The sequence below is a fragment of the Colossoma macropomum genome, unplaced genomic scaffold, assembly GCF_904425465.1.
Source record: "Colossoma macropomum unplaced genomic scaffold, Colossoma_macropomum, whole genome shotgun sequence".
Classification (NCBI taxonomy): Eukaryota; Metazoa; Chordata; class Actinopteri; order Characiformes; family Serrasalmidae; genus Colossoma; species Colossoma macropomum.
This window is the reverse complement of record NW_023494785.1, coordinates 30,861,598-30,889,237: the sequence shown is the minus strand read 5'-3', so window position 1 is coordinate 30,889,237 and position 27,640 is coordinate 30,861,598. Positions and strand designations below refer to the sequence as shown.

At 40.0% G+C, this 27,640-nt stretch overlaps 1 protein-coding gene across 1 annotated transcript; it reads right to left on the bottom strand.

The window, feature by feature from the left end:
• Positions 1-12,011: 12,011 nt before the first annotated feature.
• On the bottom strand, positions 12,012-26,170 carry mboat1 (membrane bound O-acyltransferase domain containing 1). The gene is made up of 13 exons (XM_036590432.1): positions 25,845-26,170; positions 24,572-24,717; positions 24,048-24,125; positions 23,110-23,205; positions 21,268-21,323; positions 20,941-20,995; positions 17,135-17,327; positions 16,123-16,315; positions 15,684-15,787; positions 14,999-15,063; positions 14,552-14,684; positions 13,564-13,715; positions 12,012-12,693 (listed from the first exon to the last, which is right to left on the bottom strand). The coding sequence occupies exons 1-13, from the start codon at positions 25,929-25,931 to the stop codon at positions 12,570-12,572; spliced, it is 1,482 nt and encodes a 493-aa protein (XP_036446325.1). The 5' UTR covers positions 25,932-26,170; the 3' UTR covers positions 12,012-12,569.
• Between the last annotated feature and the right edge of the window lie 1,470 nt (positions 26,171-27,640).

Genomic DNA, 27,640 nt, shown 5'->3' with positions numbered 1-27,640 from the left:
CCCTAAAACTGTCCTAGCAACGCCCCTGTCTAGTATTCAGTTGAGCCTCCCTTAATTAAGTCCCACCTCCCTTAATAGCTGTGGCTTTGACTGTCAAACTTTTACCACAGACCACCTGATAGCATCTGTAGAACCTTTGATAACACCCTAAAAATGTAATAGTAATGTAGAAGTGCAGAGAAGCACATTCGGAAACATTTCTAATTAAAAAATAAAGTAGACTTACAAATGATTAGTTGGACATGCGTTTGTGAATTGACAAAATGTGAATATAGGCTATAAAGGGTTCTGGAAATGTATACATGTTTACATTAATCAAACCAGAAAAATCTTTTAGTCCTTGCATGTTAAAGCTGCACTTTTTTATTGCTAACGAGGAGGAGGTTTGAGCGACTGAAGCTGCCCCTTAAGATGGGCTAAAGCTAACACTAGAGCTAACTCATCTTAACACAGTTCTCTGATGATATTTATCATTAGACATGATTAAAATGAGTTAGCAAATATAGTAATCTGGATAAACTTTAGCTTGCCTTAGTCTTTCCATTGAGCTGTGAGTTTGATCTTCCACCCAGTTTAATACAAAACCTTCTCAGCTTCAGAAATGACATAAAACACCACCACCTTTCCAGATGATCAGGATAGTGTAAGACACGTTCTCCGGTAACACCATTTCATTATAAAGAACCATTGAAGTATAAGCCTAAAGTGATAAATTGGCTGTTTAGCTATCTTGCTGTTGATACTAAGTAGATCCCAACTGATGACAGAAACAGTTCGAGCTCATGTAAATAAACATTACTCACTGCTGCCCTCTAAAGGTGTTACAGCACCAAAGCTCAGGCAATAAGATAATAATCATGACAGGTGTAGCGATTGTCTAAACAGGCGTCTAAGCTGCAAAACAGCCTATTTTGAATACACTGTTTCTCTGATGTCATGACAACGAACTTCTTTACATATATCTATCTATTTAGCCTGGGCAGTTTAGCTTCACCCATTAGTAAAGTTCTAAGTAATGTTTCAGCTCTGACTGCTTTTTGAAGGAGGCACAATATAAGACAGCCAATCAGAACAGAGCTTGTTTATCTTATATCAGTCTTAAAGGCACAGTAACAAAAACAGTCTGTTTAATTGTAAGGGACAAAAGGAGATTCTAAAATAGTCATAGAAAATGTAATAGTGTCCATATTTGGTACATAAAATCACAAATGGACAAATAAGTGGACCACAAGGGAAAGAATGAAATACAAGAAACATGAAGGTTATGAGTCTTTTATGAATTCACTAATGTTGCAGTCACAGTGTGTAGCAATGCAATCACAAAATGGTATTTTGCCCATATGTTTTCGGCCTGCGTGCTTTTATAGTGAGAAGCTGAATGAATGTAATATTTTGCCGTTTTATGAGTCGTCCGAGGGCCGAGGCAGCCCTCATCTCCCATTTATGAAATGCATGCCAATTCATTTAGTGCCATCAGGGGTCTGAATAAATGGTCATACAGGCTCTTATCCTGATTGGTCTCCATTAAAAACAAATAATAATACACAGGTTTTCTCACCCTGGAAATGCCAGAATGCAGCTTTTTAGAAAAAGGTCACCCTTGTGAGAAACTCTTTACTGAGTGCCATTCCTCTTCCTCATTGTGTTAGTTTTTGTTGAGGTGCTGTGAGGCAGAGCTGTTGTGTAGATGCAAATGAAATGTTCAGATGAAGGCGCAGCCTTTTGACTGTGGAATACTCATGAATTCGTTAACATTTTGCCTGGGGGGCAAAGCCGATCACTCCTGTGTCCAGTGGCCACTGAGTGTAATGAATTTGGTTGCGTGGGCACTTTTTCCCCCTATTATAATAAATTAAAGTGACCTTTTGCCTCACAGAATGTGCACCTCATTTTTATTTGTGTCAAGAGGAATCGGTTATTAAGCATGATTAGATTTCAGTGTTCTATGGTTGTGACTTGAGCAAAGATTCATTACAGGCATCGCTGGCCCTCTGTGTATCTGGCACATTCTCATAACCACATAATTTCTACTGGCAAGAAAAGATTCCTCTGTGTTCAGCATTGTTATTTGGCATAAAGGAATACTGTGCAGTAGTGATGTATAATTAAACAGAGGTGCAAAGTCACTAATTACTTTGTGGCCATTATTATTGCTATTCCAAGACCGCCTACACAGCTTTGTGCAAAAGTCAGACAACACCCTTTCATTAATTTCATTTCCAGTCAAACTGGCCATTAAGCAAATGTCATTAATTTTTAATGTCAGAAAAAGCAGAAAACTTCATTTAAAGTTTTATATATTTATATTTGACAGAAAGTTACACAGAAGCTGCAATATTTTTTTTCATCATATCATTTCATCTTATCAGTATTTACTACAGCTTCCACTCTTTTCAGGAGACTTTCAGTTTTTCAAAGGGATATTTTTTCCACACCTCCAAAGTTCAGTCTTAGAAGTTGGTTGCATTTTCTGCTTCTCACGATCCAGGTAATCTAGGGTGGTCAGTCCATTGTTCTGAGAACACCAGCAGCTTTTGTTTGATAAGTGTGTCTTGATCTTCTTTGCAGTCTGCCTGGGTTTGTTATCTTGCTGCAGAGTTCATTTCTTCCCAGTCATATATTTTCCAGAGGGCAATGCTTGATGAATTAAAATTTGTACTCATTAGCATTCATTGAGCTTGCAGTGTTTCACATGGTTTGAAGAGTCTTTTATTGCTTTGGTGTTGTACATATTGCCTTCTGTTACATCCAAAGATCTCATATTTAGTCATTTTAGATGCACAAGAGAAATTTTGTAAGGCAGCTAAGGTGTGTTTGGGTAGTTGCTTGTGTGAATGTTAGTGCCTCTCTGAAGAAGAAACATACTGTCAGTGAGGGTTTTGGGAACAGCTTTTGTTGGGAGGACACAGCTGTAACTGGTTGGTTTTAAGACTGGAAGGATGGAAGAGTTAAAGTGCACAAAAGTAAAGAGTGGACTAATTAAATACTGACAGATTTGATATTATACTTGGTGTTGGATGCTTCTTAGTGAAATATGTTTCCTGTTTTTTATGACTCTGAAGAATGATTAACTTGTACTTAATGGCTGTTTTGACTGGAAACTGTTGGTCTCTGACTTTTGCTCAGTACTGTGTATGCTCAGCTGTCACTGCTGACCATAGCAACTATCCAGCTGCAACAAAAACACTTTATTTTTAAATGAACTACTTCACTGTAAAAAATGATTTGTTTTGACTTGTAAGTAAAATGTAAGTAACCCGCCTTAAGATTTTAATTTTATTGAACTTCAGATAAGTTAACAGAATGTAAGATACAGATTATTGATCTGTTAATTTTCTAGTTAATGTTCAATGAACTCAAAATGTTAAGGTAGCTAGATTACTTACTAAGAGTAACTGCAAATATTTATTTAACCATGTTCAATCCGGTAGCATCATCTTAAAGCTGTCCAAATCACTGGCCAGCAGAAGGGAGAAGTGCATGTAAGGCTTAAGCATGACTCCGCACGACTTTTTTTCTTCTTCAGTGTAATAATAAGATATTACTTTGTGTTGGCAATCAATGGCCTTTATTTGTCTTTAGGGGTTTATAGATACTTAGGAAAAGGAAGCTCAATACTTTTCTGCTTTTAGGCAGCAATCTGCAGTTTTTAATCTCATCCATTTTCATTTGTTACTTTTGGAACTTGAAATTTGGCAACTTGCTGGCATTGTGGCCATTTCCTGGAAAGCATGTGAAAGGGCTCTACATCCCAGGTGTTCAGATCTGAAAGAGCTTTCACTTTTTTTTTTTTGGTCCAGGAAAGTCAAGAGGCTCATTTTAAACACAAGTATCTCAGTCTCATCTTGAAACGCTTCACTGAAAACTCACACTGTTCAAACACAATGTGCACGAAAGTCATAAGCCTGAGCACAAACAGAGCGATCGAAAGCCCTGAGTATCTGGAATAATCTGCTGCTGCTGCTACTGGCCCCTGAATGATGGATTACTACTGCATCATTTTGTGAATCTTTCAGCTCATGCACATGAATGACTTTCAACAAAATGCCAACAGCACGAGTTTTTAGGGAGTACTAGTCGTAACTGCATTTGAAATCAGTGTTACGATTGTTATGATTATGTTGTTCTATTTATTATTTGGTTTAGGAGACTTGAGCAATGTACTTTGAATATTTATCCCCCTACATTATGGTTTGATCCCTGTAAATTAAAGGGTTATAAATGATCATCTCTTTGTCTTTGTGTCTTCTTTCTTTCCCTGTTCGGCACTCGTCCATTAGAACGGCAGATCTCTCAATATCCATAATGAGATTACAGTTACTGTGTTTTATTTACGTATCTTTAGTGTTGGAACAATATCATGTGTCTCCAAAATAGTAGCTTTCCAGTTAATCCAGTTAAGTTAGTGCAAGTGTTTTTTATAAATGAAAGTTAATGCAGCAATTATTTATTCTAAGCTTTGTTTGTTTGTTTATTTGTTTATTTTATTTTTGTCCCCAGTTGTGTTGTGGGCAATTCTGGCCACTAGTTAGGTCTCCCTATGCCCTACACCATGATATCAAAGTGGGAGTACGAAGGCTAGCAGTTGTTTCCCTCGTGTGATGTGAAATGCCACCACATCTTTTCAAAATGCCGGTAACACAGCATCACTGGACAGCTCAACATGCGCATAGGAGAACACTAACTGCCAACTCTATTATGTCAGCTCACAGATGTCCGCATTGGCGTCATGCTGAGAAAGCAAGGCCAATTACTGACTGTGGCATCTCCCTATCATAGGGCCAACACTTGAACACTTGGACACTATCAACTGGTATTTTTATATATATAAAATACCAGCTGACCGTGTCCAAGCGTTGGCTGTCGGAACAACTGTTTGATGAATAATAGCCGATAAATGCAAATCTATGCCATGTTTGAGGTACAGAAGCAACTGTGCTGAGTTCTTGTAGTTGCTTATGACATACAGCTCCATCTCTCCAGACTTACTCAGAGGACTATTTCAGTTCAGCCATTTATTATTCTAAATTTACATAGATTAGCATGTATTACTGTGTAGTTACTCCTCAAATGAAGTAGTTGGGGAGATTTTTGCTTTATTGTCACCTGTGCTAGTTCATCAGTCTTCAGGCTGAATGTCTTTGGAGGCCGGTTACGTAGTTGTTTGGAGGCCGACGGATATGAACTGAAGTGTCTCATTAATCCTGCTGAGTTGGACCGCTGGGATTTCAGCGTTTTACTTACTAATAAACTCGCACTTCCACAGCTGTGATACAGAGTACATACATCATCTGACTAATGAATGTTCTTGCCTGGGCTTAACACTTGTAGGTTAAGAATTGTCTTTTCCTAAAGCACACATGAGAATAATGTATACAAATGAAGATTCTTTCTTGTTTTCCTGGAAACAACATTTGTAATACTGACAAAATATTGTATTAAGATTATATTGTTACATATTGTGATTGCAATATGCCTCACAGTACATTAAAAAGCCATGGATGAACCTTTGATTTGTCATGATAATGATTTGACAAAAATAATAATTGATCTGCATTATTTTTACCAAAATACCTCTTTACTGAAAGGCAGCATTAATAAGACTACATGACACCTACATAAGCCTTTAATGACAACTGATACAAACATTTATAAAGGTCCCCAACAAGAGTTAATATAAATGCTGCTTTTGTCCATTTTGTCCATTTATAAAGGCTGGAATGTCTATATAGGTTGTCATGAAAGGCTTATGTAAGTGGTGGGTAGTCTTATGAACTCTGCCCTTCAGTAAATTGCTACTGTATATCGTCTTTTGTGATGTCAGTATTTCAAACGTCAATATTGATAAACAAGTTAATTAATTAACAAAACATTTAAACAATATAAGAAACAATATAATATACTGTGTTTTTTTTTATAAAAATGTATTTTTCATTTGTTTGATGCTACGTCTGTAGTAAATAAGTCAACATTTATTTATTCATTCATTCATTCATTCATTCATCATTCATTCATTCATTTACATTATATTGGCAAAAGTATTCACTCACCCATCCAATTCATTGAATTCAGGTGTTCCAATCACTTCCATGGCCACAGGTGTATAAAACCAAGCACCTAGGCATGCAGACTGCTTCTACAAACATTTGTGAAAGAATGTGTCGCTCTTAGGAGCTCAGTGAATTGCAGCGTGATAGGATGCCACCCGTGCAACAAGTCCAGTCGTCAAATTTCCTCGCTACTAAATATTCCACAGTCAACTGTCAGTGGTATTATAACAAAGTGGAAGTGATTGGGAATGACAGTAACTCAGCCACAAAGTGGTAGGCCACGTAAAATGACAGAGCGGGGTCAGTGGATGCTGAGGCGCATAGTGCGCAGAGGTCGTCAACTTTCTGCAGAGTCAATCACTACAGACCTCCAAACTTCATGTGGCCATCAGATTAGCTCAAGAACAGCCTAGAGAGCTTCATGAAATGGGTTTCCATGGCCGAGCAGCTGCATCCAAGCCTTACATCACCAAGTGCAATGCAAAGCATCGAATGCAGTGGTGGAAAGCGCCACCACTGGACTCTGGAGCAGTGGAGACTCTCGAGCAGTGGTGTTCTCTGGAGTGACGAATCACGCTTCTCCGTCTGGCAATCCGATGGACGAGTCCGGGTTTGGCGGTTGCCAGGAGAACAGTACTTGTCTGACTGCACTGTGCCAAGTGTAAAGTTTGGTGGAGGGGGGATCATGGTGTGGGGTTGTTTTTCAGGAGTTGGGCTCGACCCCTTAGTTCCAGTGAAAGGAACTCGTAATGCTTCAGCAGACCAAGAGATTTTGAACAATTTCATGCTCCCAACTTTGTAGGAACAGCTTCCTGTTCCAACATGACTGCGCACCAGTGCACAAAGCAAGGTCCATAAAGACATGGATGAGCGAGTTTGGTGTGGAAGAACTTGACTGGCCTGTACAGAGTCCTGACCTCAACCCGATAGAACACCTTTGAGCCAGGCCTTCTCGTCCAACGTCAGTGTCTGACCTCACCCCTTTGTTAGCCCCCTTTGTTAGGACCCCCACAGGACCACCACAAAGCAGGTATTATTTGTGTGGTGGATCATTCTCAGTACTGCAGTGACAATGACGTTGTGGTGGTGTGTTGGTGTGTGTTGTGCTGGTACGATTGGAGCAGACACAGATTTTTTGTTTTTTAAATCGTGTCACCCAGCCCTTTGAGAGATTTCAGCACCAAAGGTCCCTCTCTAGTGTAATGAAACGTCTGTGTGCAGGTAATGAGTAACTTGCGTGGGTGAGATGAGAGACCTCTCTTCTGTGTTCTCAGCAGGAGCAGAGAGAGAGAGAGAGAGAGAGAGAGAGAGGGAGAGGGAGAGAGAGAGAGGGAGAGACCGACTTCACCACTGTGCTGTAGTGTAAGTCCTGTGTTGCCCAGAGGGAAAAGGTTTGTACATGAACTCCAATCTCGACATGATTTTCACATAATGCTGAAGTTAATATGCTTTGCACCTCCTGCCCTGAATGATTTCACCAAGCGTAAAGTGCACCACCCAGAGAGACTGAATCCCCTTTAGGCGAACTCAGTACTGCGAAAAAGCAGCAACAAATCTCCTGCACGTTAAATGGCCAGACATGCGGCCTGAGTGTGGCTAAACTTGCTGTGATGTGAAATTAATGTTACAAATGCCTCCAAAGCAAAGCTGCTGATTGTGAAAGACAAGGTGAGGCAAATTGAACAGCAATACTGGCTTGTCACATTGTGATAAACACAGCTTTGGTTCTGCGAGCTTGCTGCATTTGCCTGCACTACATGTGAAAAGCCTAACTCAGGCCTATCTAACTATACAAGTAGAGAACGTCAGCATCCACAGTTTGATGATGGAAGTTTATCTTTCGCTGACACTGATTGCCTACAGGGTACGCTTATAAAATGTTAAAGCGTTCTTGGCAGAAATGCTTCTTAGTAATAACAGTCCTTTTGAAAATAGGGTGCTGTGCTGCGGAAGAAAATAGCTTAATAATACTTCTTAAGATGGAAGTGGCTTATTTAAATGCAGTTTTACAGGAATAATGGAATGTTTTTGCTCAAAAGCATAAAAATTTCCATTTTGTCTTCTAATGAATTCACGTGTTACTTGTGAAATACATGCTTCTAAAGGAAGATACTGTACAAAAATCACCCCATAACCTTCCACAGGGCATAGAATAGTTCTTATTCTGTTATATATCGCTGAAATTGTTTACCCAGTTAAAGGGGAAACTCAGTCACTGAGAGTCATTAAAGGGGAAACTCAGTCACTGAGATAAAAACAGTCATTCAGAGTGATTTAATGTGAAATTCTGTCCATTCTAGAGAAACTGACCAACTTGGAATTCTTTACAGTAGAGTTGATAGGAACCATTTTATATATAATGTTGATGGTAAAATAGTGTTTAGCCAGAAATAAATGTTTTTTTGGGAACTATTTTGCCTCACAACACCCTCTGTGTAAACCTTATTGCAGCAGTATCATCAGGATATCAATGTATTCATAACTATTGCGTGTAATAACTTTCTGTGAGGCAGCTTTTAGAGGCATTAAACTCTTCAGACGTCCCATCGCTACGACTGTAAACAATTCTGACTCAGTAAGTATCTCTGGAATTAAGCATTTCACATCAAACCACTATCTTAACCATTTCACTATACAGAAGTTTGGAGAAACCTTTGCAGTTTGCATTTAAGACTGTTCCTTCAGGGATGCTGCTGCATCAGTTACAGTAAGACCTCTTTAAATATTTATCTGACAGGGGTGAAAGTGTCTACTCACACCTAAGCTTCTAGACTCCTAACAGAGGATCTGTTTGCTGGTGTGAGTGCAGATGGATGTGTGTAAATTGCACTTGCCATGTGGCAGGCCTGTCACACACAATTGAGTGAAGAGTGCCCCCTGCTGTTTGAATAGCAATGCTGTCTAAACCACAGTTGCATGATGCTTTTATTCCATACAGACATTAGTAACACAAGAGTAAGTAGCGGTGGAAGAATTCTCCACCCGCCTAAGTAAATAAAGCCAAGATAAAGGAAACATCTAACCAAGACTTGTTTTCCAGTACCATCCCCATGACGTAATAGTGAGCATGACTAGCATCGTTTGGAATGTGCCTAAACAGGACCACTATCTTTTCAGCTGTGCTAGAAGTCAGCGCAGGTCCAAAAGGCTGTTTCTCTGGGTCACTGACCCTAGTTAGACTGCAAATCATGTTCACTGAATAATTCTGAATAAAGTTGGCTTTTCTGGCTGCTTCCTGAACCTGCCTGCCTACTGATCCACAGAATACAACCATCTCCCACACCTCTATTCCCTGCTGGTCTAAGCTGGTTTATGCTGGTTTATGATGGTCTGGTGCTGGTTTAGCAGGTCACCCAACATGGTCATGCTGGTTGACCAGCATACCAGCATCGAAAACACAACACATGCTGGTTTTGTTGGTGACCAGCTATGCTGTTCCTGCTGGTTTTTGTAGCAGTATTGACAGAACGTTGGGCCTTTAACTGCCCAATGCCATCTTTAATAGTGCGTTCCGTTTACTAGAAGACATGGAATTTTATCTTTTGTGATGATTCTACCAGCAACTCCCAGTCCAAACACTAAATGCCTGTCAAACAGCCCTTATTTGTTCCATTATGTAGCTCCCCAGTCCATCTGCAACATGTCATGCCATAATGTCTGTCTCCTGACTAATTCATTAAGAGTGAATTAGAGACGTTCATTACCTTAAATTTAATTAAAGCCACAAAGCAGCAGGACAGCAGTTTCTAGATCGTAATAATTCAGCAGCCTAGGCTTGCGCTTCATATGTGTGACTAGGGATGGCTTGGCTTTCAAGATTATTACACTATTGTTAAAATATACTGAACAGGCCTCGGGGCCTTGTCATTGACTGTGAATACAACCAGCCAGTCATTCTCTATAATAATGATTTGTTTAGAAACTGAAAACAGCAGCAGCAGCAGCTCTGGACCTGGCATCTCTACTGAAAGAGTCACTGTGAAACTGCTACAAGGGAAAATATATGCTAATATGTCTGTCATAAGCTTGAAGTCAAACATGAAAAGTCTTTCAGAAGCTTCAAATATCGGTGTTTAACCTAGAATGGCCAAAAAAACTTCATCTTTTTAGCTTAGTGCTAAAACCCAACTAGAATCCTAGCTGAAGTTAGCATTATTGTACAATTGTTTTCCCCATGCTTTTGATACTTGAGTTTTGATACTTATGGTCTAAATTGAAGGCCTTGCTCTAATAGCAGTTAGTTTGCCATCTATTATATTGATAGATGTTAAATTTATTTAATTGAACCTTTCATATTTTATTCTAACACCAAAAATTAACTACAATTTACTTAAATATGACATCTTCTCCAGCTTTAAAATGACCTATTTATAATGAATTACTTCAATATGAGATGATCATTTAAAAGTAGGCTATCATACTCAAACAAGAGGCGTAGGCAGAATTACATTTTTTGGTAGGTCTGTTAAAAAGTGGGTAGGCCACCTAGGTCATTTCAGAGATCTGAAGAACCTAAATTGTCAAGCATCTTAGGCTAAAGCATTCATCCAAAGCAGGCAGGCAAAAATGATTATGGACCATTTATGTCTTACCTTTGAGGACTTTATACATGAAAGTAGACGACTCCTTTAACATTGTGAAATGTCATTGACATTTTGTAATAAAAGAGCGATAAATACCAAATTCGCAGACCACTGACAGCAATGACGCAGCAGCTATATAAAAGGCCCATATCCTACATTTGTCTTGGACTTTTTGTTCTCTGAGTTCCACTCACAATGTTTGTGTGGTTTTATGTACCAAATACAGTTATTCGTTTTAATATGACCATTTTCCAACCTCCCTTTATCCCTTAGAATTCAACTGGCTACTATCTTAGTGTGCTTTTAGGATTGATATACATAAATTAACTCTGTTTTCATTTGCTGCCCTGTATTGTGCTTCATTTAAAATCAGTCTTAGCTGAAATACTAGAAAGTTAAGCAGGATGCATGTAAATATGTTTGTTTTCATAACATCACAGTAATAGTAAATTCAAAATGGGCTGCTTCTGAAGCTAATTTCCATACATGGACTGCACGGACTGGAAAGTGTATGATATATTTTGAACCTTTAACAATGTTTATCTACTGCTTCAAACTTTTATTTTAAGAAAGTGAGGAAAATGTAGTTTATGCGCCCTTTAACACTCCCTCACTTTTTATTATAATTTCTTTTTGGCTGTGATGAGTAGAAAATGAGTAGAAAACAGCATAAAAGAAATTAAGGCTTGATATAAGGTTGCCAAGCAGTGATTGGTGGGCTGATAAAATAAGGCAGAGCTTGGGATCAATCGATTGGCAAGTGTAATGATATTGACTGGCCATAATACAATGACATCAAATCAGAAAATGGAAATGTGAAATAAAATCTTGAAAAAATGCATCTTAAAAATATTATTTTTGATTAGGTAGGCTTGTGATCAGCCAGGCCTGCTCTTGGCTATGGGCTTGGTTCAAACTACTCAAATACTTGGATTTCCTGTCTGACATCCAATCCAGCATTTACCTCATGCTGGATTGGTGCCACGTCTAGTGGTAAATCATTGCTGTCCCTACTTGCAATAATGTTTAAAGGGCCCCTATAATGGAAAACCTAATTTCTCTTCCTTTTTGTAGAAATAAATGCATTTGATGTGGTATGTGAACATTGTTAAAATATCAAAACTTAGCATTCACTCCCCAGTCCTGTATGGAATAATGGCTTATTTTTAGTTTTTCTTGTTGTGACATCACAAAAGTCACTAGGACATTTACTTGTATACACTTATTCATCAAAACACAGCCCATGTACACGTATCTGAGATAAAGGGAAGTTGGAAAATGGTCATGTAAGAATGAATGAGTGTGTTTGTTACATAAAACTCCACAAATGTCACAAGTGGGTTAATGAAAAGTAAAAACAATAAAACAGACATGAGCCCTTATTTGAAAAATTGTTTTATTCTTTACTCAAAAAAACTTTAAAATGGTAACATTACTGAAATCTTGTTTCTTGCAAAACCAATGCTATATAGACAATAAATACATATTAGACAATATTAGTTTACAATTAGACTCTTCTTCTCCCCCCGAGTTTAACAGTTTTAAAAACCCTTAACAAGGGCAGAATTAATTTACTTAGTAAAGGCTGTGACGTGTTCATTCTGCTGTTTCCAGAAAATGTTCTGTGTGTGTGATTCCGGAGTTTCAAAGTCTCTGTTAGAGTCTGAATCAGACTTGCGGCTCAGGGCTTTTGGGGTGCGCTGTCAACCCTAGAGCTGCCGTGTCCACCTCAGAGACTGTGTTTGTGTGTATGTGTGGGTACAGAGTGCTTCTCTGGCAAGCGTCCTGGCTGAGAGGGCAGCACAGGGCCAACCAGCCAGCTGGTCAAGGCCCCGTCGAGCTGTCTTTGTTGCGTTCTCACAGAGCCGTCTTTGTCCAGGCCCATGTCTCTGCTCTGCCTGCGCTCCACACACACATACACACACCGCAGCAGTGTTCAGTCTCCTTTCACATTATTGTTGAAGTGCTGGGCATGTTTTTCAGGCTTGGAGCTCCTGGGTTTGCTGGGCAGGAGGATTATAGCCAGAATGCTGATGATGTGCACATAAAAGTACACTGACCTGAGAAAGAGACAGAGAGGTAGAGGGAATGATCCTCATATAATGACACATTTAATAATACTTGACTTCACACAGACCAACAGAGAACTGAAATGAACTGATTCATATGCTAAGAGAACAGCATTTTACTGAATACTGTTTAGCTTTCACTTTTATTAGCAACGTTAGCATTATTAAAGATGTTCTAGTTTTAGACGTTCGAGTCTCTGATCAGCGTTAAAGGGTAATTTCACTGATATTTTCATGAGTTCTGCATTATTAAATGGTTAAAATGTAAAGACAGTCATTCAGAGCGGTTTGATGTGAAATACTTTGTTCTACAGAAACTTGCCAAGTCAGAATTGCTCATAGTAGTAGTGATAGTAACCAGATGTCCAAAGGGTTTAATGTCTCTAAAAGCTCCCTCATAGAAAGCTAATACATTGAAATGGTTGCGTATGCTGGGTGATGCTGAGTCGTTGTTTTCTGATAGTTTTAAGACAACGTTTTGGTCTAAAATGTGTTTTTTAATCCATTCACGGCAGAGGGGTACATGCAGGGTGCTGTAAGGCAAAGAGGTCCCAAAGGAACCAATTTTACCATTATTAACCACAACATACAACTCAGAAGACATATAGGTTCACTGGTGGTTCAAGTGGTTTACTAAACAAAATGGCTATATTTGTGTAGATGTAACACCTGGGTCCTATCACCACCACTGTTAAGAAATCAGAGAGGGTAAGTTTCTCTACAATGAACCACATCACATCACAACACTCTGAAACACTTTGTTTACATGTCAAAGGTCTAAATACGCAGATTTGCTCCTGGTGTGTTCATCAGCCTGTGATGATTGGGAGGACGCAAGGGTCAGCAGGACTGATCTCTTGCCTGTAATACTCCAGCGTAGGCTCCATGGCTAGCAGTGTGAAGGGCACAACAGTGTAACAGATGGCCAAGTGCGTGGCCAGCCATGTCACCACGTCATAGGCAAACTTCACGGTGGGGGAGCCCAAAAAGTACTGGCGGAAATTCCTGCGCACCTGGTCATGAAACAGAAGAAACATGAGCAGGGAGGAAGCATGCATGACAGGACAAAAGGAAAGCTGATTAGTGGTACTTTGGTCTGTTTCAACAAGAAAATGTGTTTGTATACATTTGAACACCTCTGGTCTAATGACTTGTTTTGTTGATTTTCTAAATGAAAATAAGTGAACACATCCTCTACAGAGATTTATTTGAGTTTAATATGCAGAAAAAATATATAATATATGTGCCTTAGCTAAAAGCCAGACTGTCTGTTTTTTTCCCACACAATTTGTTAATCCAAACAAACAGTAACTTTGCATTAAAATGTGCAGAAGCCAATAAAAACACCTTGTAGCTCCCCATTGCTGGTGTACAGTTAGAGACTGCAGCTCATTTGTTGATGCACAATTTGTGTTAGCCATCCTTTAGTCCTTCTCTGTGTTTCTGACCACAGTGTGGCCTCTGGAAGGATATTTTAGGTTGCTGGTCCACTCTCCACCTAGCAGTGACACTTTTGTCCTTGCAACCTCTCTGCTCTGATACACTCACAGCAGCACCACACACACTACCATAGATGGTATCATGTCAGTGTCACTACTGTGCTAAAAATGATCCACCACCCAAATAATATCTGATCAACAGCAGCCCTCTGGTCAGAAACTGACCAATAATGAACGGGGTAGAGAGACTAATAAACATGTGGATCAACAGATGAGCTACAGTCTGTAAATGTACACCCATAAAGTGGAGCTGTATGTTGGGTGAAGCTCATAGAAAGTGACCAGTGAATGGACAGACAAGGTTGGTGTTCCTAACAAAGTGGACAGTGATGGCATGTGTGTAGACTCACAGCACGAGCAGCGAGGGTGACGGGGATGCCTGTGAGGAAGGTGAAGTAGTATCCAGGGTAAACTCCGTGCCAAAGCGCTGACAGCACAAAAGTCAAAGGTGTCCGGTAATACGGCACCCGGTCGTAACACACACTGGACCGGATCACAGAGGACACAACAGGATCAAACAGAGCAAGAATACTGTCCCTCTCCCTGACAATACTGAGTAATTAAGCAACAACAGATCATCCTTAGCACCCATAATCCTTCATAAAATATTTATTTCATATTATTCACCTATATTATTCTTTTAATATTCTTGTCGGCAACCCTGTACCATTTTCTTAGCAGATACAATTTCCCCCCAAAAACGTCTCATGAAGCAGTACTTTATGTGCCATCTGCACATGTTAACTGATTGAATGCCTCATGTGTTGCTGGTAATAAAGAGCAGATTTGGTGCATACCTCTTCAGCCATACTCCAGTCTGAATGTTCCAGTTGTCGATGAATGCTTTGAAGCTGGTTGCTGTCTGTTCATAGAATAATAAAAGAAACAAATGGCTCAGTACAAGTTGGAGATTTTATCTGGCCCAGTGTTGACCAGAAAGGTAGCTTTACACATATCATGCACTAATGTATAAAACATCAGCCTTAGGAGGCATCTGTATGATTATTAAAGGAATAGTGTATTTCTTAAGGCTACACACATCTTTTGTCTTTTGTGACAACTGATTTAAACCTATGTAGACATCTGTAAAGCCTTAATCCAACCAGTGACACCTGCTGAGGGGAAATGACATCAAATGCTGTGCTTTTGTAAAGTGTTACAGAACACTCATTACTTCAAAATCTGCTTTTAACAGAAGCCAATGGGCAGTTGCTGAACACATTCCCACTGGCTCCTATTATAAATGTGCTTTGACTCAACAGGTTTTCTGTTCTTTTACTTACTGTACAAGGAAATTACTGTTCATGGTAATCATTTGCATGCTATTGATGTGGCAAATAGAGATTAGGTTGAAAAATCCTGGAGTGTTCCTTTAAGCGACACCAGAGATAAGCGTTTAAAGTGCTATGTGCCAACCAGTGACAGGAATACAGTACCAGGATTAATTGTGAGCTTGTATTTCTTTATGCTGAATGAACTTGCCTCAATCTCCCAGATGCGGATATTGGAGACGAGGTCCCAGGACACTTGGCCTTTCTCGTCCACCCCACTGATTCCGTACCCTGCTGCGTTATGGACAGCATCAGCTGAACAAAGGATCATCCAATATACTTGAATCAATGAACAGGTTTGTGCAAGGCAACAAGAAACACATAGTGGTGGTTCCCCCCTATAGTAGCTCACTTTATGGACCTTGCCAAGCATTCCTAACCCCCTTTCATACAAAACAAGCTACTACGTTGTTCAACTATATTGCAACTACAAGCACTTTCATTGTTTTCCACTAAAAGAGCCATTAAAATGACTAGGGCTGACACTGTCACACCACTTCCCTAACGATACCCTGGAATTAGCGTTGTTTACCACACAATAGGTTCAATGAAGACCAGTGAGTACTTTGTCTGGTGGGAACCCTACTCACAGAGAGTCCATGCAAAGTAGAACTTGGGTCGGGCCGCCTGGATGGCGATGAAACCATAGACCAGTTTCCTGAGAAATGAGGCCTGACTGAGGAACTCAGGGTCGACGGCATAGGTGGTGGGAAACGATTTTGTGATTGCGAAGAACCAGAACATGCAGCCGACACACACCAGCAGCTTCTGGCACACAGCTCGCTGAGATGGAGCAAAGGAAGGCATTAGTTTTACAGTACAAGTTGCTACGTTACCAAAAAGTGGCTTGATCTTCCGAGACAGCAGATGAATGAGGTCAAATTTTTGATGAATGGACTAGAGAGTGGCTGATATACTGTCCATGAAAACAGATGATCAGTCTGTAGTTGCACACACGTATAGCAGAACTACAAGTTCATGAAGTGACCAGTGAGTAGAAAGTATGCTGCAAAAATTATATCTTGGCAAGAAAAAAAAAAACATGATAACATAATAAATCCTATTGTGAGATTTATATAAGAATATTTTAAGAATGTTTAGCCCATTTCTAGATGGATTTGTACTTGTTTTAAAGCATTTTATGTGGTCAAAGTGTCTTAATCCACTGGCACTTAATTTTCAAGCATTATTTCTTGAAACAAGCAGATGGAGTGGCAGTGGAGTGAAACAATTTCTCTAGAGGAAATTACTTAAAAAGAAAAAAAAACTTTCAGAAACAAGTTGAATAATCTTATAATATTCTTTAAAAAATCTAATAATCAAAAACTTCAGATATATTATCTAGAATAAAGATCATTTTTTGCAGTGTATGGATTCTAAAGAAGTGGATGATTAGTGTAGATTACCTTCCTACATTATTAGCAATGTTTGTACTTCTTGTTTCTGTCCTTTTCATCTAGGTGCCACCTTAAATCTTTCTCCTGTATGCAGAAGCACTGTTCTGTGCTAGGCTGTTTCTGTGCTGCTCTGCGTGTCTTAGCCTGAGTGAACAGCCTTTTATGTGCGTGTGAATGGAGCCGTGAATCTCTCTTTGTGTCTCACCACAGGCGAAGGCTCCGAGAGCGCGTCCCAGCCGTTCTGCTCTGGGCTGCCCTCTTGTAGCCTCCTCAGCTTGCTCTGCACGTGCCGTCCCTCTATAAACTCTATGTAGTCCTTGTAGTTGCTGCACGGTCCTACCAGGATGCTCATGAAGTTCAGATTGTAGCTGAGGTACTCCAGCAGGGACGGTCTTGTGCTGTAGGGAGAAAACAGATGATATTTTATGTGAATAAGGTTGGTGAACTCTGACTTAAACAGACAAATTCAACACAGAGAGAGTAAATGCTGGGTGTGTTCAAAGTGAACTGAATGTGGATCATTTCACTCCAACTCAGCTACAGTCTTTGATGCAATTAATGGAGCCATGCAAAATTTCAAAGCTGTGGTCTAATTAGTTTTTAGTTATAAAGTTTGCACTACTAGGTTCTGAATTGTATCTTGCGCTAACTAGTGTTGTAGTACTCGAGTCCAGTCTTTGTCTTGGTCTTAACATAATTTGGTTTTGCTGCGATGTGGACTCGGAAATCGTTCTCAAGACCAGCTGAGTGCGATGTCTCTCTCTGTGGTAACTAGAAACTGAACTTTTTTCCTGTCAACAAGACCTTAAAACAGAATGAAACAGTTCTTTCTCTACAAGTTTAAATCAAATCTGTTTGCTGCAGTTTGAGGATCTAATTGATTCTTTCAATGATGGCTTAACTGGGTACTGTTTGTTTGTTGAGGTTCACTGCTTTGAAAATTCAAACATCCCCTGAGGGCAGACTGGAATGTTATTATTACTATGTTTTTATTTAATAATAAAAATGGATGCATGTTGTTTGGTTCATGTGCAGTTGACTGAGGAAGTTTTAGAGAAGAAAGACAGAGAATAATCTTACCATCAGTTTCCACAAGGTACAATGCAAAATTGGACTAAGACTATAATAAATTAATTATTAATATTATTTTAGCCTATTATATTTTACAAAATATATTATGGAATATGATATTATGTCTTAATTATACATCATGTATAATTCATGTACAATGAACTACAAACAAATTTCAGTTTTTTATTTTATTTTTCTATTCTGAAAAAATATTAATCTGGTCTCGGTCTTGTCTTGGTCACTCTTTGTGTCGGTCTTTACTCAGACTCGTCTACTACAAGAATATTAAATGCACTTCCTCTGTTAAGTTAACCTGTTTTGGCAATTATTTACATGAAACTAGTTTATTTAAATTAAATATTATCATTATTAGTGTATTTATACTCAGCTGATATTTCAGTTCAGTTAATTCATTCTGTACACAGCTAAGCTCAGTATTTAAGGCATAATTTGGCAAGAACCTAATTGGTCAAACTAATACTAATGCTAAATATTCACAACTAGAAAACCAACTGGAGTACAGCTCTGACATTTTGTATGATTGCATGAATTAAATCTTTTGCTTGATTTTTTTCATGGGAATCCATGACGTGTCTGGGCAGCTCTAGGTGTACTGGTACACAATGACCCTACATACACATGTGTATGTCTGTATTTTCTTTGTTTCTTGACCTTTTGCTGTATGTTTTCAGCAGTTTTCAGTCATGCTTTATACTTTTTCCTCATGGCCAGGTAAAATGAAAATCTTCTGCAAATCTGCAGATGGACACAGCACAGTCCATCCTTCTAAACTAAGCTCAAATTTGCTTGCGCAATTGGCTTCTCCTGTCCTTTTCTCTCCCATCAATGCACATGAACATTTGTAGAGAATCACAGTGTAAGCTTTGGAAAGTTACCTGGAAAATTCCCTCCCTTTATGAACCCACACTCGGCCTAATCTCTGCTTGAATATAAACATGCGCCATTGCTAAATGGACATTCCTCATGCTATTCCCCAAACAAGTGAAGGTATGGACGTTTAACTGGTCTGGCCTGACTCATACACACATGACCAAATGTGCTGGCCAATGTACACTCCACCCAGCTGCCTTAAAGAAACAGCTCAGTTCAAATGCACTCAGTTTTCCCCCCTTACCCTACACATAGCTGATCAGTCAAGACATGTTTTAGTCGAGTCAAACAAAAAATGGATTTAACTAAACAATAATAAACTACGTATAGCTTTCAAAGATTCAAAAATGTGCCTTTAAAAAGACACTGCAAATCAAACAAAGCAGCTGCTGGTGTTCTCAGTACAAAGGAGTGACCACCCCAAATTTTAGTCTTAGAAGCTTGGTTGCATTTTCTGCTTCTCATGATTGAAGTAATCCAAAACACATTCAATTATGTTGAGGTTGAAGTCTCCCAAAAAGAACAGGTAATTGTGTTCACAGAAAAAACTGAAAAAAATTGATATTATACTTAGCTGTTGTGGCTTCTGTATAAGTTCCTTTTAAGTATATATGTATTATGCATAAAACTGCATTTTTTTTGTTAGTAATGCATCCACGAATTGAGTTCAATCAGGTAACTGTAACAAGTCTTACTTACTTTTGTGGTTTAGACACTATGTGACACACTTTTATCTAGAAAAATGGACAAAAGTAGGTTACATAGTTAAAAATAGTGGCAGCATCCATCGTGAAGCCTGATTTTTCATTGAGATATTACTTTATAAGCAGTGTTCTTTATGCAGCTTCTAGTGTTGTTATATACCACATCTCCCTTCATTTCTGATCTTCTGATCTAGCAGTCACCTCCCTCTGACCTCTGCACTCTTTTCTACTGCGATTACCCAAAGCCAACAGGCAGAAGCAGAGTGATTAATAATCATAGCAGTAATCTTTATCAACTACAGTGTTTCATAACAGTAAGAAAATCAGAGCAGCGCCATATCTTTAGCTTAGAGATTGTGAGCCAACAATCAGTGATAAACTAGTTTGGCTTTATTACAATTGCACATGTTAGTCGGCATGAGTACTTGTTTTTACACTGTTGTATACTACTGCTGTGTAAAGGCGATGCAGTTGTTATATCTACTGCTGAGATTAAAACAAGACACTACATGCAGAAATTACATCAATAATTTTGAATATATATTGAACCTAAAACATGTCTTCCATTAAAATGTAATCATAAAATGTCAAAACTCCACAGAAATAGGTTTATTTCAGTATGTTTTGTCTATTAATGTCCACCCACGTCTAACTGTATTTTCAAAAGGTAGAAACATTACTAAAGGCTCAGCTCTGCTACACTTGTCACAATCATATCAGGTCATTAATCACTGAAAAGCTTGTTTCCTGTGGCTAGAATGTGTTTTATTTCATATGTACTAATAACAACATTCACACAAATGAGCACGTTTTCTAAGATCTCACTGGGTGAAGCAGTTCTGAGGCCAATTCTCAAACTTATTTCTAGAATACATGCATTCGTTACATTTTATATGTTCATTTTTAACCCTAATCTGAAGGATGTTACAGAAGGATTTCTTAATATATTGCACATAGCTGAATTTATACTAAATTTTGTTCTATAAATTACCTAAAAAATGTTTACAGTACAGTATAGTGCTTTTTTGACTAAACAATAAAACACTGAAATTCTAGCAATCTGTTCTGTAAAGACTGTTTTAATTGTAACATCATCCAAAGACTACATGTTTTGTTTTTAAAATATGCAAATGTATGCATATTTGATTGTGTAACTAGTTGTACAATTAAATGAACACTTGGGAAAACTTTAAATACAAAAAAATACTTGCAGGAATATCAGTAATTAACTGGCATATATTCACTCATTGATATCTACTACTTAAAAAATACCTGTTTTACCTGTAGTGTCTCGCCTTAAGCAACTTTGTTAGTAGATAGAGGTCAACAAGTATACTGTACATACGCTACTGTCAGACGTCTCTGCTCTGGGGTGAGCTCCTCTTGCTTGCGACACATACCTGCAAACATACACAGAACTGAGTATATCAACCAACCAAGCAACCAGTGATATACTTCAATTAAATCATGCTTTCCTTTATAGTCTCTCAGTTTGTATGCATTCTGTCAGTGTTTCTTGAAGCTCACTGCCCTGTACTTTTTAGTGTTTTCCCTTCTCCCAACACACCTGATCCAGCACATGTGCAGGGCAGTGGGCCCCCAGGACCAGGGTTGAGAAACACTACATTATGTGATAATCACTCATACTTATATGCTTATAAGTGTTCCTTACCATCATGAACCTGAAAGGCTAGAGTGGTGATCTTCTGCGTTATCATCATCAGTGGGCTACAGAATAAAAAAATGCATAAAGGACATGTGAAAACAGGAATCAGATGCTTTTTAGTCACACTGGGTATTCCAGTAGGTCTAAGAATTTCAGCAATTACATAAGTTCATGCTCTGATGGGCTTGGCACTTCCTCTCTGAAACCAAAGGAATGAAGCTGGATGCTTTACAATCAGTACAACCTTTCTAGCAGTAAAGTGCAGAAACAAATTATCCAGCATTACCCTTCTCAAAGTAAATACACTGTTCATTACTATTTATCCAATAACTGCATGAATAATGACTGCTCTTTTTGGACAGGAGGAATCACAGATGGCTTCATGGGCCGAATTCCCAGACGTGGATTAAGAATAGTCTTGGACTAAATTGCAATGCCAAGAGTGATTTGCTGTTGAAAATCCTTCTTAGTCTGGGCTTAAGCTTAATCTAGGGCTGAGAAACCAACCAGACAGAGTAAGAAAAGTACACAAATGAAAGTCAAGTTTCTAGCCAAAGAAACAGTTCAGAAAAGAATCTTATCCCACAATATATGACATCATTAAAAGCATTTTCATTAGGTTATTAAGTTACAGCTACAACACCCTTAAATTAAACCTCAGTTATACAAGCGGTGGAGTTCCGTTAACAAGAACACCAATGTAGAATAATGGGAATATAATTATTTGCTGAGTCATTTGCTTTCCCACCCACTGTTTCATATGGTTTTCTAATTAGAATGCTTTACATTCTTAGTTCTGCTGCCAAATGCTTTTCTATCAAAGCACTGCTGTGGCTAGTTTTATAGCACTTTGATTAAATTAGGCCAGTGGCTTGACACTGTGAGATGGGGAACAATAGGAGAACACCCAACGCTATTCTCCTGTGACGGCCCCATTCCTGGGCTGCCTCGGATGGGTGTAGCTGTGATTGCTGGCTCCATGTTTGTCCAGCAGATAGAACACCCTCTGTTTGGCCGACATACTGCTGACTTTGTGCAGGCTCTGCGCGGACCACTCATGTGACGAGAGCTGTATTAGATGCGAGATGGCATTGGCAAGGGACGAAAGTTACAAAGAGAAAACTGACCAGCGAAATAGGGCAGTCAGCCAGAGCCTGCACATCCAGGCTTTGCTAAACACCGTTTCCCTCCGAAGTTCTCCTTAACGTACTCAAACACTGAGTTCTGCTGCTAGTACTGAAGCTCAACCATCAGCATGTTTGCAAAAGCTTGTTTGAATGGGGCTGGTCCAGTTGGCATGCGCAGGCTGGCTATGGACTCTCTCCGGACTGAAAGAGAGAAGCTGCGAGATTGGCAGGGGAAAGAAGAGAGCCATGAATGGAACATCAGACTGTATCAAACTGGCTGAGTTTTGCAGCAGCATAATGAGATTCAGCTGATATGACCCACTCACCCCCACCCCTCCCTGCTGGAAAGCAGCCCTGCAGCCTGTCTGAGCCAAACTCGCCCAGCAAGGACAACCAAACAGGCAGGTGATGCAGCCAGCCGCACATTATCTCACACCTTTGTTTGCCAAAGGGTGTGTTGCAAACTTTCGGTGAAAGAGAACTAACAGGATCAGCAGATAAGCAGCAAAATCTGCCCCAAAGGAGTGGCCAGATTAACAGACTGTGTGGGTGGTTGAAAGGTAGATATGGCTAAGAAAAGCAATGCAAGTCAGACTAGATGCCGTGATGTCGCAGAATTAAAGTTAACATGTCTTGTAACAGTTAACAGTGTTCCTGGACCTCATTTACAAGCACTGTTTGTCATTTATCATGTACTGTCTGGCATTCCTTGAAGACTCACCCTGAGAAGTCTGTAGACAGGATGCCGTAGCTGAAGATGAAGACCCTGCTGATCTGGCACGCTGTGAGGTAGCCCACTGCCACAACCATAGAATACCTATGTTAAAGGATACTGAACATTAGCATGACTTTCTCGACAACAAAGCATACTTTGAAACTCTGAAGAGGTAGTTCAACCAGTCAAACGTAAAGGGTCAGGTTCCCAGGCAGGTATTACGCTTACTCTTAAACTATGTTTTCCTTTCACTGGAGAATCTCCATTTAAATGCTCTGTAGTCAAGGACTAGGCTTAATGCCTGTCTGGGAAACCGGCCTAAGGTGTCCAACAATAGTGAACGAAAGCAACATTAGCACAGTCATTGTTAGCCACAATGAATCATCCGTTGGTTTCATTAATAAACTAAGCAAGACTGGCTAGCAAATGATGGTCAGTTTTTACTGCAAGGGGAATTTTTTTATTCAGAAGGAGATCATAATAAACGGACTTGTTGGAATAATGTTCTTGTACTCAAATAATATGTTAGGAGTAAAGAACATTAGTCTTAAGTAAAATGTTCTCAAATTTAAAACAAGAAATGGTTCAAAACTCTACATACCACTGTTCACCCAATGCTATAAACCTTTTTTTTGCATTCTGTTACAAGTGGAGCTTAATAAACCACCCATATGCCTACATTCCATAAAAAGCACCCACACACAGCAGAACTAGTCCATCAGGCACGCCTGGTTGTACCTGACTATGGTAACAGTGGACACCCACCTATCCTCAGTGCCAAAACGGTGACGCAGTCAGAATCACTTCAGCACATAGTGCACTGTGGCTAACAATGAATGAATGAATTTTTCCAGTTAGGTTTTATTCACAATCTCTTAACTGCAACACAAGGCCTGTATCATGCATGTAAAAAATGACCAGTAAGAGTGTCCAGACTGGCTTACCAGTGAACATTGTGAACGCTCGCTTTGCACAGGATTATGTAGCAACCCAGCGTCAGGATGAAGATATGTGATGCATACCTAAAGGAGAAAATTGCAAGATCAATCAGTGCACTGCAGAGGCACCGGTTTCAGGTGATCAGCACCTGTGGGTAGGTGAAACGGGCGGGACAGGTGCAGTAGGTTACATTCTTTCGTTGTGCTGTGGAAAACTGTGGGAGTTGCCGCGCGTCCGAAAGTGCAAAGTTACAGTCGAGCCCTGCTGAAACTACATAAGCTGCAGTCAAGTTCTGTTTACGGTCTCTTGGGACTCGTGACAGAAGTCGAGTCCTTAACAACACATGACAGATTACAGAACCCTCATACAGAAAGACACAGTGTATAGGAAGTAAGTAAGTCAGCTGTACAAATTATTTCATACATCAATGCAAGTTGGCTGAGGAAGACTAAAGTCCTACAGCAAAGCACTGAGAACACAACAGTGAGGCGTGAGAGGGTGCAACCACCACCACACCCGTCCTCCTTACCATCCAAAGCAGAAGATGACGAATGATACCCCCAAAAAGGTGGTGACAGCGTGGCGCAATGCTGGACTGACCCGCTGAGGGCGTAAGCTCCGGCGGAACCAGAAAGCAGCAGCGAGGCCAACTGCCTGGCAAATTATGAAGTTCACCTGCGGAGGAGAGACGGAGTAAAGGGCCAAGAACCACTCAGACACGGTGCTGAGTCTCATAGGGTCACACCAAGTAGCAATACATCAATAGTTTGGCCATATGTACAGGGGAATTCCACCAATTTCTCAAAATCTTTGCACAATTGAATCATTAAGATGTAAACAAAGTCATCTAGCGATTCTGATGTAAAATGACACAAAGGATTCAGATTTATTTACAGTGGTGGTGATGGGAACCAGAGGTCACACTGTATAACATTTTTAATTTTGAATCAAAATGACCAATGGTCATATGTGTCTCCTGAGTTTTTAAATAGAATTTCTTTTGGGAATATTTTGCGTTACAATGCCCTGCATGTTATATCCCCAGATATAGATATATAAGGATGTTCTTAGGCCAAAAGCTTCTCAGAACTATCGTAAAAGAGTGTCCCAGGCTTCAGGCAGCATATTCAAAACCATTCCATGTAATAACTTCGGTGAGGGAGTTTTTAGAGGCATTAAATGCTTCAGATGTCTGGTTCCTATCACTCCCACTGTGAAAAACTCTGACTCAGTAACTTTGTCTTGAACAGAGCATTTCACATTGGAGCACTCTAAATGATTTTGTTTACATTTTAATCATGAAATATGAAATTTTGAAATATTGGTGGAATTCCCCTTTTAAACAAATCAGAAGGCAACAAGGACTGTTCAGTCATGGCACTGCTCCTAATACACACCAAGCAGCAATGCAACTAAAGTGTTCTCAGATCTGAAGGGTGTGTAGCTTAAAGTTTCTCACACGGTTACAGAAAGCAGCAATGTGGCTAAACTTACTCAGTCACTCAAATCTGAGAGGAGAAGAGCTTTGAAAGTTGACTGCTGGAAAGAATCATGATGAATTTGATGTCCTCAGTGTTGAAGAAATGCTGCTAAGTCGTAGGGTGAAAACTGCTCTGTCAACCTTTAAACTAAACCCACATTTCTAATAAAACTGGGCTCATAATAAGCAGGAGTTGGCTTGAAGTTTTAAGGCTCAGCTGATGAAAAAAACAGCAGTTGGAAATCTCTGGACTGCTCAGTGTCACTGCTGAGAGTGACTCGAAATAGCTCTCTGTCTGGTCCCGGTGTCTTCTTGGTCCTACCTGATCCAGGGGGACTCCGGTGAGGTCGCTGAGAGGCCAGAGCCATGTGCAGCCCGTGGTGGTGAAGCCGTCCGACCGCTCCTCCATTCCGCATCCACACTGTCCCTCCTTCCCTCACCAGCAGCCCGACTCAACGACCTGTTGCTCGGATAGACTCTCAGTGCCGAACCGCGAGGAGCAGCAGCATCTTCCCGGTGGTCTTCAGCACTCTCACACACTGATTTACACTCACACACACGCTCCCCTCTACACAAATCAGCACTTCTACAAGTTGTATCTGCTTTATCGAGGCGGGGCGCAGGAGTGGCAACGCGCTGACACACTGCCGTTCAGTGGAGCTTTGAGCCTCGCCCACCAAGGCCCTTCCGCGCGCTATATTTGCCCCTCCCCACAGATTATATGTTAGGTAAACGCCTCCCATCCCAGTGGTACTGTTCATGTTTACATGCAGCCTGATAATCCGTTAATAATCCGACTAATAGCTCAATCGGAATAGAATACGTCCATGTTTACACCTCAATCGGAATAGACTAGTCCGACCGAGGCTATTCGGAATACAATATTTATCACATTGAACGAAGTGGGAAATTCTGTAAATAATCCGTTAAAGATAAGAATAATAACCATGTAAACGCCTGTATCTGATTAACGTTACACTGCCACCTGTAAAGGGTAAGTACGTTCTGCGCATGTTCGTCGCGTCATAGCGAAAGTTTATTATGTTCTCCATGGCGGGAGCAGAAACTGGTCTGCAGAGGAGACGAAGTTTATGTTGTGAATGTTAAAAGACGGCAGTCAGACGGGCGTCCAGCTTATATACCTCAGAACACGACGTCTTCCTCTCATCCCTTCTTTAATAAGCACATGTGAAGTACATTTTCCTGAAGCTGCCATAATTTTAAAGCAATTAAAAACACAGGCGCGCCAGCTGAAACTCAGGTAGCACACTGCGGCTCATCTCACTGGACTCACGCGCTGCTCGCTGTCATGGTAACGTCTACACTAAGTGGTACTTTACGCATGCGCGTAATTTTGGGCCGGATTCGTTGTGGTGTGCATGTAAATGGAGATTTTCCGTCAGGTTGTTGACTAGAGTGAGCAGATAAACGCCTCCGTCTTAAAGTTTAATCGGAATGTATTCAAACGGACTGGCAAAAATCTTTGCGTGTGAACATAGCCAGTAATGTCTAAAGTCAACACTTTAACTTTAGACCCATACCTTGCACAATGTAAAGGTTACAGGTATGACTGTGTGTGTGTGTGTGTGTGTGTATGAGTGAGTGATTTTTTTGTATTTTATTCTATTCTATTTTATATTTATTTATTTTATTCATTACATGTAAATGTCTGTCTGATACTGTGCACTGTGAGCTCCTGTAACCAAAACCAAATTCCTTGTATGTGTAAGCATACCTGGCCTATAAAGCTTGATTCTGATTCTGATTCTGATTCTAATGTCGCTCCTCTGAGCGGTGGCCCCGCCCATTGTAGCTATGCCGTGTGTCTATTGGCCCCGCCCACTGCCCCTCGTGCTGCTGGCCTCGCTCAGCATTGAAATAAACTCTTCCTCACATTCTATTGGCCCCGCCCTCTGTACCACTAATGGTTACTGGAGCGCCTATGTGTTTTGGCCCCGCCCAACAGGCGCCACCATTCTTTCTTATGATGTTAGGCCACACCCACTATAGCGTCTGTCCAAGAACTGTCATTGCGCCTGTCTAACTTGAGTTCGGTTATACATAAATATGTACACTCCTAAAAAAGGGCCAAACCCAAAATTGCAAAAATATTAAGCT

Excerpts from the sequence above, each read along its gene's own strand:
- mboat1 (XM_036590432.1), bottom strand. The coding sequence starts at position 25,931 with ATGGAGGAGCGGTCGGACGGCTTCACCACCACGGGCTGCACATGGCTC. Across the intron at positions 24,718-25,844 it reads CCGGAGTCCCCCTGGATCAG|GTGAACTTCATAATTTGCCA; the intron begins GTAGGACCAAGA and ends TCTCCTCCGCAG. Across the intron at positions 20,996-21,267 it reads AGCCTTTCAGGTTCATGATG|GTATGTGTCGCAAGCAAGAG; the intron begins GTAAGGAACACT and ends GTATGTTTGCAG.